We start from the raw sequence: 13,149 nt of genomic DNA on the forward strand, positions 1-13,149 counted from the left end.
TGAATGCTGACAGGGGAGTGTGGCTAGGATAGTCTGCATTGGGGGATGGGAGACTGCCCGAAGGAGAATACGTGAGCATGTAACATGAGAACCCAGGAAGGGGTTGGAGGCCAGGTGACACCTTGGCCCGGGAAACTGAACAAAGGCTGTGGGAGGGGTCGCTGAAGACAGAGCTTGGGAAGCTGGCTGGTGAGATGGCTGGGAGGCAGAGATGGCTCTGACCTCCCAAGGGGGGCTGGGATGCCCTGGACCCCAAGATGGACCTAACTGAGGGGGGGTCCTGTTGTCTGTGCCTGCAAGACCTGTCTTGGACTGTATTCCTGTCATCCAAATAAACCTTCTGCTTTACTGGCTGGCTGAGAGTCATGGTTAATCGCAGGAAGCCGGGGGTGCAGGGCCCTGAGTCCCCCAATACTCCGTGACAAGGTATAAAAGAGCTACACATCTTGTCCTGTACCCAGAACACAGACCGCTCCAATGGATCCCACAACCCATACAGCGAGAAAGCCGTAGCAAGCGTTAACATCTCCAAAATCATATCAGGGCAGGAAAATGCACCTGCTCTTTGCAACATTTGTACAGTATAGACACAGGGTGAGGGCCAGACCAAGTGACCACGATTAGTCCTGCTCCATCTCTACTGTCTGGGTTTCCATCTACAGCTGTTCACACTGGAAATGCAGGACGGGGTAAGGTTAGCCCATCACCAAAAGAACCTTAATGTAAAGCAGTGCTCCTGCCAGTGCCTGGTGGGGATCATGCAGACAGACTACACCCCAGGCTGGGCATTGTCCCAGGGTAAAGCAGGGCTGTAGTGGAAGGTGGAGGTGCCTCTGGACGAACAGGTGAAGCATGGGACAATTCAGCTAAGAGTTGCAGGGCTGGGCACCAGAAGAATCGCCGGGTGGAACTTTGGGGTATGGCAGGGAGGGGTGGAACGAGCCCCGCTCTGGGTCAGTCCCAGTGCCATTGGCCCACTGCCTTTGAAGAGGCCACCGATGAAGGCCATTTCTCCTACTCCCCTGGGTCCCGCAACCCAGCTCTCCCCGGAGAGAAACTTTGCCTTGGAATCTTAAAGCAAGTGACTTTGTTGTTAGGGCTGAAGGGGGTGGTGGGATGGGAGACGCTGTCAGCTCAGAGAAAAATCTGACCCTTGTGCTCTTTGGGGGATCGTACCTGAAATGGGGGTCAGCGGGAGGTGGAAGGGCTGAGTGTAAAGGACCAGGAAGGAAACAGGGTCCTGGGAGAGAGTCAGTGCTGGGACACCCCGTTGCTCATAAGACTCCACCTTCCAAGTAGTGCGGCCCCAGGTCTGTAACCCTTACGCTGGGGCGCACTGCCAAGCAAAGTCTCCTGCTGCAGGCGCCCGGCCTGCCCAACATAAGGGCTGCAGAACAGGGCCCTCAGCAGGGGGGTTACTACTGTGTCCTGAGGAGCATGAGGGATGGGACCGCTCAGAACCACAGGCTTCCCCCAAGGCTTTGGGGGCTAAAGGAGTCGGCTTCTGAACTGGACACTGTGCCCTGTCACCAGTGATTAGTGGGAACGGGGCTAGCACTCTGGCTCTACGGTGCTAACAGCTAATGGGGGGTCTGAAAGGGGTGAGCCGTGGGGTGCTAGACGTAATCAGCCCTGCCCCTGCAGTGCACATGGTAGCAGATGGGGCAGAGTGAGTCCCAACTCCAGGAGGATACCACAGCCAGTGCTGCGAACGGAGCTGCACGGCCCGTACGGCTGGGAAAGGACCAGGGTGGTCGTGGGGGAGAAAAGAGCCTGGCAGAGACAAAGTAGCGCGAATTACGCAGGAACAGGGCTGCAGCAACTGAGCTCAATTGTCTCCAGTGTCCGTTAGGGCGGATTTCCCTGCGCCCAGCCACACAGGAGAGCTCTGCATGAGCAGGGGCTGCACAGACAGCAGGTAAGGGAACAGGGCCCCTGAGTGCCACGCTAGGGGTACATGCAGTGCCCACAGCCCTTCCAGGGAGGCAGCTCAGACTTGTAACTTACATCATCATCTCCCCACTGGTTAGTTTCACCATCGTTTTGCAGGAGGCGCCATTGGTGCAAAAGCCCTGAAGGCTACCTGCACTGAACTGTCCCTGCCAAGGAAGGCCAGGGCCTGGAGCCGCTCCCTGAATTCAACCCCCTTCTTGTGCAGTGGGTAGGCGAAGGCAGCCAATGGCCTGTCAAGTCTTGGATGGTTTCAGGGCCAGAAAGGGGGATGGAGAGAGAGGAGGTCAGGGAGAGGTTACATCCACCTTGGGCTCCTCTCTGCATTTCTCCCCGAGTTACTAAGCTACAGCCTCCCCCCGGCACTGGTGCCAGTGCTGAGGAGACTCTTGGGAGTGAATTGGTCTCCTGTGCCCTCGCTGTCCTGCCCTGGTACCTGCTTCCCACAATAGACAGACACAGTTAAACTCTCCCAGTGTCACAGTTACTGTCACTCACTGCCCCTGCATGGAGGCATTTGTTCCCTGTCTTCCCAACTTACATGGTAACCTCACCCAAAAGAACCTCTTGATTTGTGCTGTCCTTTCGCCTGTGTTGCCCCCTGAAAGCACAATCACATGCAATCACTAGGAGGTAGATTTTGAAGACAAGAAACCAATATGACTCCACATTTCTTCTAAGAGGCTAACGCCCCCAGCTACATACAATAGCAGGGGTACGCCAGAGGGTGTGCGACGAGTTACTGCCCCGCAGAAGGGGTGCAGCATATATAGTTTAGGGGAATGTGCTTCCCCTTTGATTGTACATTACAAGGCTGCCCTTATTCCCATGATTAAGCAGCATTGTGCTTTCAGCTGGGGCTGTTCCAGGATTTGCACCTTCGCATGAGGCACGTCGGTGGGGGGTGTGGTCTGGACCGGGTACCTGGAATTCCAGTCTCCAGGGCTGGCGAGCTGCCCAGCTCTACGGGTACAGGCCACGGGTCCTGGGGGGCTCGTGGCATTTCTCAGACACTGGGTGGCCTATGCAGATGTGCTCAGCACTGGCCTCCTGCTCCCACTCAGGTCAACAGAACGGTGCCTTCCCTCCCGCCCGCCACGGGAGCAGAGCTAGGCTGGCGCTGAGTGCTCTGGACTACCCCATCCAGAGCGTCCCCTCCTTGCCAGGCCTTTGGTGGGCAGCAAGCCCTTGTAGCTGGCACATACAGGAGAGCGGACGTACAAAAGGCGGGCTGGAGAACTCAGCTGGGAGGCAGGCGCCGGAGGAGCCAGACGCCTCCTGTGAGCTCCGAGCTTGGAGGCTGCTGCAGACCCTGAGGGAGCCGAGGACTGGCCAGGGCCATTTACAGACCCAAGCAGGGAGGAGCTGCAAGCGCTGACAGAGGCCTTCTTCCCCAATGACCAGGACAACCCTCTCCAGAGCCAGGTACACCCTGAGGGGGACCTGGGAAGTGGCCCAGGGGTAGCCAACCCCTGTCTGGCTGCAACGCTGCCAGCGAGTGAGTCAGCACGTTGCGATCGGGATCCCTGCTGACCCACAGGCAGACTGCTGTGCCACTGCTAGGGCCCTGGGCCGGGACACAGTGGAGTGGGTGCGCCTGCGTCCCCCCGCCACCCCAAGCCATGGGTGGCAGCCTCCCCCTCCCTTAGGCAAGATGCCTGTGCTTGTCGGCCCCCCACCAGAGCTAGGAGGCCCGACTGTTTGCTGCCTAGCCTGAGTGCAGGCCTGAGCCAGAGACTCTTTGCTGCCCCACCCCAACCAGGGGCTGGGGCTCCGTAACTGTTTGTTGTTCAGCCCTGATCACAGGCCCGAGCTCACGTCTCCCGTCACCCCGCTTATTCCCCGTGTCAGGCGGCCCCGGAGACGTAGTGGGGCAGATTGGCCACCCACAGACCCAGGGGGGAGGAGCCACTCCCCTAGGGTTACCATACATCCGGTTTTTCCCGGACATGTCCGGCTTTTCGGCAATCAAACCCCCGTCCGGGGGGAATTGCCAAAAAGCCGAACATGTCCGGGAAAATGCGGGCCGGGCACTTCCCCTCCCGCGGCGGCTCTGCTCCTCCCCTGACTCTTCGGCTCTGTTTAAGAGCCGGGCTGCCCGAGCTCTATGGGCTTCAGGCAGCCCCCTTGCCTCTGGACCCCAGCCGCTGGCCGGGCACTTCCCCTCCCGGGCTCCGGCGGCGCAGGGTCCGGAGGCATGGGGGCTGCCCGAAGCCGGTAGCGCTCGGGCAGCTCGGCTCTTAAACAGAGCCGAAGAGTCAGGGGAGGAGCAGAGCCTCCGGCCACGGCAGCTCTGCTCCTCCCCTGACTCTTCGGCTCTGTTTAAGAGCTGAGCGCTACGGGCTTCAGGCAGCCCCCATGCCTCCGGACCCTGTGCAGCCCTGTTCTCGGGTGTTTTCCAGTGTCTCTTTGTGCTGGAGTCAGGGGAGGAAGAACTGAAGACCCTAATTGCTTTTCTTCCCCGCCTTAAATAGAGTTGACATAAAGTGGGAACTCTTTGTTTGGTTCCCCCCACCTCCCAGTGGAAAAGTTTGGTATTCCAAGATGGAGTCCAGTATCAGGTGACCAGACCACCTGACCCTATAGCATCACAGAGTCCCTGAGCCCAGGCAAGTCCACAGGAAGGCTAGACCTTTTCACCAGCTATTGTCCTTGTTGATGGACCATCAGCACTGGCTGGCTTCTCCATTGTTATACCTGAAGTGTTAGCAGAGGGTGTCACCCAAGGCAGCAAAGTTTGAAATACAGATAAATAATTAATATTCTTAACTTCAGGTGCAAGGCTGTTACATGCATACAAATAGGATAACCATATTCAGTAAACCATAATCTTTCCAATGAAACCTTTGTGACAAAGCGGGACTGTTCTTAATGGTTCCTCTGAATACTGTGTGGGTGCCTCAGTTTCCCCTATGCATTTCTTAAGTCTCCAGTGTGCATAAATGGCCGACACTCTGTATCCTGGCAACAAATGGCCAGGGCCCTTCCCCCCTGCAAGGGAATAGCTAAGGGTGAACAAAGAGATCAGGTGACTTCCTGGCCCGGGAAAGAGACAAAGGCCAGAAAGGAGGGGCTGGAGGGGGTTTCAGTTTGGGGCTGGCTGGGGACGAGTAGTAAGTGCAGACGGGTTTGTCTGGCTCGCTGGGCCCCAGAATGGACCCGGCTGAGGAGTCCCGTTCTCTGTACCTACAAGCTCTGTTTTAGACCGTGTTCCTATCATCCTGTCAACCTCTGCTTTACTGGCTGGCTAAGAGTCACGTCTGACTGCAAAGTGGGGGTGCAGGACCCTCTGGCTTCCCCACCTGGGGGGACTCGCTGTGGGACGCACACGGAGGGGCACATGCTGAATGCTCCAAGGTCAGACGCAGGATGGTGAAGCCGTATGAGCTTCTTGCCCTGAAGACAGTCTGCTCCAAGGGAGAGGAGGCTCCCCAAAGTCCTGACTGGCTTTGTGGGGAGCAGTTCCAGAGCATTGCCCAGGGACTCCGTGACAAGCTTACATGAGTTATCTTGCTGCAGTCCATTGGGGGGAGTGTAGGGTTACCATATTTAACAAATAAAAAAAGAGGACCCTCCACAGGGCCATGGCCCCGCCCATTTCCCACCCCCAGCCCCGTCCCAACTCCGCCCCTTCCCCGCCCTAACTCCGCCCCCTCCTCCCTCCCACTCCCAGCCACGCGAAAAGGGCTGCCCGAGCGCTACCGGCTTCACGGTTTGCCGGGCAGCCCCCAGACCCTGCGCCCCCGGCCGGCGCTTCCCCAGCGCAGCTGGAGCCCGGGAGGGGAAGCGCCCAGCCGGGGGCGCAGGGTCTGGAGGCTGCCCGGCAAACCGTGAAGCCGGTAGCGCTTGGACTTCGGGCAGCCCCCATGCCTCCGGACCCTGCGCCGCCAGAGCCCGGGAGGGGAAGTGCCTTCACTTAGATGGCAATGCGCCCAGGTCACGTCACAAAGACCCCAGGGCTTCCCACCAGGTCTGAACGCTAACAGGAGAGAAGCAACCCTATGGCCGACAGCCAGTTCTCAACAGCCACGGTGATACGCTGACATGGCAGCCTAAGGGTTAATCTTCAGCAGCGGCTGCGCTAGACACGGTGGGGCACCTCTGTTTTCCAGCATTACGGACCGGGGTCCGGATCCTCAGCGGGAGGGGCGTAAATCGGCATTGCTCCAGGGACCCCAGTGGGACAACGCTGATTTTACACCAGCTGAGAATCTGGCCCAGAATGAGCGAGGGGATTCCTGTCTCCGGGGTTGTCTGTTTCTCCTGCACGACATCCACATTTATGAGCAGCACTAGCTATCAGACTGTATTTCAATGTACCCCTGGGAGGCATTTAAGTCCGGATCAGCCAAGGCTCCAGAGAAAGCTTGGGAGCACAAGGGCCGGACAGGACGCCCTACAGGATGGAGACATTTCCATCTCGAATGCGGGGCTTTTATTTATATTTCAGCAGCACCGAGAGAGACGGGATCAAGGCCCTGTTGTGCCAGGTGCTGCACACACCCGTGAGACGGGCGCTGTCCCAAAGCGCCGACAATCTAAATGGTCGCATCAGACCAAAGGCAAGAGAGAGGGGAAGTGACTTGCCCAAGGTCATTGGCAGAGCTGCGATGCCAGCCTACTATTTGAACCCAGTGCTCATGGCACCAGTCACCCAGCCGGGAGCGGCAGACCCAGAGAGGGAGTCTGGGCCTCCAGAGCCCCAGGTCAGCAGCCCCCCCGCTAGCCCGCACTGCCTCTTTGCAGGTCCTCTCAAGCTGCACGCGATACGCGGCCCCCCCAGACGGGCGGAAGGAGAGAACGTGACCCACGCCCACTTGAGCTCCTCGATCTCCTGGATGTAGTTCGGGATCAGGGCGCCGATGGCCTCGTTGCCGTCACCTGGAGGGACAGAATTAGGATCACGGACTAGATCAGAAACACCTAGCAGCTGGGCTGCCACTCAGCTGCCCTTGGACCTGAGCTCTGAGGTGGCTGTAATTTTCGTGGGACCGATCCTCATGCCCCACCTCGCAGACATGTTCTCCGGAGGTGCCCATCCTCACCTGCCTTGGCCTCCTGGCTCATCAGGTGGGTGACCTGGCTGTTGATGGCATCAGTGGCCTCCTGCATGGCCTTCACCCTCATGCGCAAGGTGGCATTCTCCTTCTGGAGCATGGTGTTCTCCTGGAACAAGTCACTGTAGCCATCGGTGCCGTCCTCCCCGATCACACGCTTGCCCTGCGGGGCGAGGAGAAAGGGAGATGCAGAGAGGGCAAAGCCACAGCGTCGGTCAGCCCTGGCCAAACCCAGCCGGCCACGTGCGCAATGGTGCCGCATTTGAGGAAGATGGGTAGGGTAACCCTACGTCCCGTTTCGGCTGGGACAAGTCCCTTTTTAAAGCCATGTCCCGGGCATCCCGACTTTTTTTTGGCAAAAATGGGCATTTGTATCCAAGGGCAAACGGGACAAACACCCAGTTTTGTCAAGAAAGTGGGGTGCAGAGGAACGTGGGGGGGAGGCCGGGATCCAGCGGGGGGCAGGCAGGGCTCGGGTGAGCAGCGACACTGGCCCCAGCCTTTGGGAAATAGTTGGCCTATCCCGTATGTGCTTTGCTGCTCGCCCCAGCCCTGCCTACCCTCTGCACAGGGAGGGGGGCTCGCGTGAGCGGCTCAGGCCAGCCCCACATGGGGGGAGGGACTCAGGCGAGTGGCTCGAGGCAGCCCCGTGTGGGGGGGGAGGGGGGAGGAGGAGGCGGGGCTCAGGCCAGCCCCACGGGGTGTTCTGTTTTCCCTTTGGGAAATATGGTCACCTTAAAGATGGGTCACAGCAAGAGGAGCAGGGAAAAGGCAGAGACTCAAAAAATGGCAGGCGTGCCCGTGGGAAGGCCGTGCTTGGGGGACGGCAGAAACAGGGAGCAGCTGACATGCTGTAAGTGCCTTTTACTCAGGTAAGGTACTGATCTGAGCCCCATGATGGCAGGAGCTGAGCACCTCCCCGTTTAATGCATTTACCCTCATGCACCCCCAGGGGGCAGGGCAGTGCTCTGACCCCAGCTGGGCAGATGGGGATTGAGGCCCTGAGGCTAAGGGAGTTGCCCAAGGTCACACAGGGAGTCTGTGGCAGAGCAAGGACTTGACCGCAGGGCTCCCAAGTCCCAGGCCAGTGCCATGACCACTGGGCCATCCTTCCTCTCGGGCTGGGGAGATACATGACTCAGCTCAATAGCAACCTCTGGCTGCCTAAGGGCTGGTGCTCATGGGAAACCAGTCCAGACAAGCTCAGCATGAAGCAGGATGTCTGATATGCCGCACAGGACAGGGATATAAAGCAGGAGGTGCCTTCCCAGCTCCCAAAGATACCCTAAAGCCTTCTCCCTGTTCAGACATGACATACAGCCCTTTAACAGCCTACCTCGCCATAGTCCCTTGCATCCTACCCACAAACTACAGCACCACTGAAACACAGCCATCTCTGGGGTGGAGCCCAGTGCCACAGCATACACCGCACCCAGGAGGGCATGGTGCTGACCAAGGCCAGCAGAGGAGTAGCTGTACACACAGCATGGGGCCAGATCTGTGCAGGGTAGGCAGGAATACTTTCCCCATGCCATTCGAGGCTGTGTTGCTGCAGCTGGGATTTGAACCTGTGACAGCGAGGAGTCCAGGTCATACCCAGGCTTTGTACATGCAAGTAGGTCTCCCTCTAGCAGCCAGTCCCAGCAACCACAACAGCCTGCCACAAACTCAGTTAGTGGAGTTACTCCATTAGCCCAAGCGGCAGGGGCCGGCGTGGAAGGTCCTGGGTTCAATCCTCGCTGGTGACCCGAGTGGGCCGTACACACACGAGGCTTCACCTGCTCAGCCGCCCCTTACCGCCTTGTACTCCATGAGCTCCATCTGGAGGCAGGTGATCTTGGCCCGCAGGGCGCTGATCTGCTGGCTGGTTTTGTCCTGGTTCACCACCACCTTGTTCTTGATGTTGCAAGCCCGGTTGGCGTACTTGAGCGTGTTTAAGGTCTCCATGAAGTCCCGGTCAGAGGGGCTGATGCAGGCGATCATGATGGTTTGGCTAGGGAGGACGGAGAGCCAACGGGGTCAGCTGGAGCTGCCATCAAACAATGCAGCACCTGGGCCACGTCAGATCAGCCACTTCCAACGCTGGCACATGGGTGCCTATTGGCAGCTCCAGCCACAACCCCCTTTGGCCTTTATTTACTTTATAAACGGGGTGTGGGCCCCTTGCACCCTGGGCCGGCACAGGCTGGGAGTGTGGCTCAGGCAGCAGCCTGCTTTGCGCTGGCAAAGAGACCCCTGGGTGGCCTCCCCTGCTCATTACAAAGTGGTGTTCAGGGAGTCGCCACCCCGGGCAGCCCACGGCAGGGCATTTGGGGCATCACTGAGACAGGAAGGGGGAGGGATTAGAGCAATCCCGTGCTGGGAAACTCAGCTGCCAAGTCCCAGATCACGAAGGGCTCAGACACATTTTGCAAGAGCTAATTCCACAAAAGCTGCCTAATTGCGTCTGGGGCCCGGGACCAAGAGAGCGGAGATAATTACCTTCGAAAAGTCACCATGGAGACTCCACCGGACCCTCAGCAACGCGCCACCCCAGGAAACCCACACGGCACTTCAGGTCCATCCCTGAGCCCGACCGGCCCTCCTGTTACTCAGAAATCCCCCACCCGCGTCAGGCGACACTCCCAGGGTGCAGACCCAGCAAGGGCACAGCTCTTCCATTCTGGGTCACACACACCCAGCTGAAGCTGACACCCGCTGGGTGACCCCACGCCCTGGCTCAGGGGGCCTGTTACCTGTTCCCCGCAAGGGAGTCCTGGAGGAGCCGGGTCAGTTTGGAGTCTCGGTAGGGTACGTGCACCGCTTTCTTGCTCTGGTCTCCAAGGGCGCTTATGACGTTTCCCAACGCCAGCTGCCAACAAAAACCGGAAGGGACTAAGTTTTCCCCCCGTGCTGGGGAGGGCCCCTCCCTGTAGAAAACAAAGCTCAGGGTGATCGGAGCCACCTCTTTCCAGGGAGCAGGGGGGCTCTGGACCAATGCACTAGCAGCCAGTCAGTGCAGCTATACCAGCCAGCCAGTGTGCAGCCCCTCTCCTGCCTCCACGTTATTCCCGAGCCCCCAGATCCTGGAATCTACCCCTACTGGGGACAGTGCTGGGTAGCGCAGCTAGTGGTCCCATCCCTCACCACCGAGTCCACCGCGCGACCCCTAGTGGTGACCCATGGTGGCTCAGTCTGGGAGCTAGTGAGCCAGGCAGGGTCTGTCTGCGTCCAGCAGCCCCTTTATATCCACTGCAGCCTGTCCCAGTCTCCTCCACCCGCTAAGAGCCTACCAGGCCGCAGTTGACGGAGATGCCCTCCTTGGCTCTCTCGCCCGTAGCTCCCGTCCGCTTCAGCCTCTCCGAGCCAGCCAGGTCGACGAAGTGGAACTTGGCGGTGAGGGTCTCGTACTCGCTGGTGGCCTGGGATCCCTCTGGAAGGCCGGTCACTTGGCAAGCAGACACGCTGCAGCGTCAGTGCCTCCCACAGGGGAACAGGGCTTTATCCCTCTGCTATGATAGATCCCAACCCGCCCCCTCGCAGAGCATCCCGCTGCGGCTCTGCTGTCAACCAGCACGTGGCAGTCCACGTAGACCCCTACGTCTCTTTTACACTTACATCCTGCCCCCCCCCCTCACACAGAGACCCCATACGGCCGGGCACCCACAGCCCTGCCCCCTCCCCCCACTACAGCCCCCGCCCTCCAGAGGCCCCTACAGCCAAGCCCTGTAGCCTGCTCTCCCTCCCCAGCCGCCTGCTCTCCTGACACAGCTCCCTCCCCCAGCCCAGCCCCCTAAACAGACCCACAGAGTCCCATCTCTCACCTTGAACCCCAACAGCCCTCTGTCCCCCCAAATACAGCTCCTCCCACAGGCCAACTCCTCACCCTGCACCCAAACAGCTCCCTACAGTCTTGCCCCTTGCCCTGCCCCCCATAGCCCTGCCCCTCACCCTGCACCCCTTGGACCCTCAGGGTCCCATTGGAGCTGGTGGGAGAGTTCCTTCCCCTTCTCCCCAGTTCCTGTTACTCTGCACAAACCTGATTGGCTGGGGGAGAGTGCCAGTCAAACACAGAATTAACTCTCCCTCTTGGGAGGGTTTGAAAGAATTGGGGAGGGGGTGAGAGACAAGCCGGGGAAATTGAAGAAGGAAACCAAGGTGAAGCAGGAGCCCTGTGCTAGATAGAGAGGAAGTTGTTTGAAGGAGAAATGGCTCCTGGCAAAAGGGGTCTCTTGTAAATGCCTAGCCTGGAACTGAGACCAGCAGCCGACCCACGCTGCTGAGCTCACGCTGCATGCCAGCACCAGCCCAAAGCGCAGGGGCAGGTTGGACTGACTCACGATGGCGTGGGGCAGAGAGCCTGTGTGTGTCTACCCAGGCGTGGGGCTAGGGAAGAGCTATTTTGCTGTATACTGTGCCCTCCCCTGCTACAGATCCAGACCCAGGTCTACTCCTGCTTTGCCTGGGTTAGATAACTGTTGTACTATCGAGTGTGGTGCTTGTTCTAGGGGTTAACACTGACCCCCCGCCCCAGGAGGGAGGATTGGTGTTTGTACAGAGGTGTGAGGATAGGATCTGGGACCCTTGCCTCAACCCTGCCCCCCCCCCAACACCTTCCCCCATCGTAGGGGACAGTCTTAGGTGCTGCCAGCCCTTGATGTGGGATGCCAGATGAATGGGGCTCAGCCAGGTACTACCAGCACAGGCTCTGGGTGTATGTCTACATAGCAAAGAACTCCCACAGCAGCAAGTCTCAGTCAGAGCCCAAGTCTACAGAAGGAGGCCAGCAGTGGGTGGACCCTGGCTCTGTTGATGCTGGATGTGGGAGGCCAGCAGGGGGTGGGGCCCATCTGCTGCCCATGCTGGCCCTGGGAGCCCTGCTGCAGCAGGTGGGACCTGGGTGCCCCCAGTACCGGCTCCGGGAAGCCTGCAACAAGTGGTGCACGGATGCTATCCGTTCTATTTCTGGGAGTTTGGCAGTGGACTGGTTCTGGGTGCTGCGGCTACCTGGACTGGCTATGGGATGCCGAGAGGAGGTGGCCTTGAATGCTACCAGCACTTGGTGTGGGAGGTCAGCTGCGGGTGACGTTGTCATTATTGGATCTAAAAATCGGATCCTAATTGTAAGCTCAAATGTAAAAAGTGTGTGCCGGTTCCTAAACGTCACAGTGAGCTATAACTTTTTGCCTGCTTGGAAATTAACCATGGAAAATAGAGTTTTTAATAAATAAATGTTATGAATAAATGCAAGAGAACCAGACAGAGAAACGAGATTAGCCCAAACAAAAAGGTCCTGCTGATATGGTTCAAGGACTGTTGAAATCATACTTGGTAAAAACAGACGATGTGGAGCAGGAAATGGATGAACCAAAATTGATGTGGTAGATATTAGTCTTAACTGGGGGACAAAATAATGAGGGGATGAACTATGCTGCCCCCTTTTCCCCCTTTTTGGGGTACTTAAATAGGGACTGAAAAAATAATTTTGTCACCTGTTCTATCTTGCATCCCAGCTTGTCTCATCTCCTCTCATTTTCCCTGCCCCCGAGACATAAGGAGCAGACCAGACTGGAGACTTCTTCCTGAGAGGAAAGTCATTCGGCCTTGCTCTGATTCAAGAAACTTTGTTTTTTCACTTGTGAGTCCTGAAACTCATAATGACATCCCGTCCTCAGCCCATGATTCCGAATGACCCGTCCTGCAGAGGCAGGTAAACTCCTGTTCTGTCTCCCTTCCTTTTATCAGGGCCGGCTCTAGGTTTTTTGTCGCCCCAAGCAAAAAAAATTTTGGCTGCCCCCCCCAGCCCTGGGCTCCCCCCCGCATCCCTCTGCTGCCCCAGTCCAGGGCTCTTCCCCCCCCCCGCACCCGCATGTCCTGCCGCCCCAGCCCAGGTGGTAACTCGCTCCCAGGGTGGGTCATCAGCATCCCGCTCATGACACTAGCAGGAGCGGAGGCTGCATCCACCCAACTCCTTCCCGGCACCCAGGGGGGCCCTGACTCCGCCCGCTCCCCCCTCACCTCCAGCCGGTCCGGCGCTGGCAGGGTCGCGGTAAGCAGCAGGGCTCCCAGGCCGCCCCTCAGCCCAGGGTCCCTCCAGCCGGGACTCCTGCCTCCAGGACCGTCCGGGAATTGGGAGGGCAGAGCCGGGGGACCGCCCCAGCAG

General features: G+C 58.6%; 1 protein-coding gene across 1 annotated transcript; it reads right to left on the bottom strand.

The window, feature by feature from the left end:
• Window positions 1-5,826: 5,826 nt before the first annotated feature.
• On the bottom strand, window positions 5,827-12,081 carry LOC101950963 (kinesin-like protein KIF21B). Its single transcript, XM_065572644.1, has 6 exons — window positions 11,900-12,081; window positions 10,280-10,451; window positions 9,743-9,858; window positions 8,805-9,000; window positions 6,960-7,170; window positions 5,827-6,831 (listed from the first exon to the last, which is right to left on the bottom strand). Exons 1-6 carry the CDS (start codon window positions 12,079-12,081, stop codon window positions 6,572-6,574), a joined length of 1,137 nt encoding a protein of 378 aa, XP_065428716.1. The 3' UTR covers window positions 5,827-6,571.
• Between the last annotated feature and the right edge of the window lie 1,068 nt (window positions 12,082-13,149).

This window comes from Chrysemys picta, chromosome 18 (genome assembly GCF_011386835.1).
Source record: "Chrysemys picta bellii isolate R12L10 chromosome 18, ASM1138683v2, whole genome shotgun sequence".
Classification (NCBI taxonomy): Eukaryota; Metazoa; Chordata; order Testudines; family Emydidae; genus Chrysemys; species Chrysemys picta.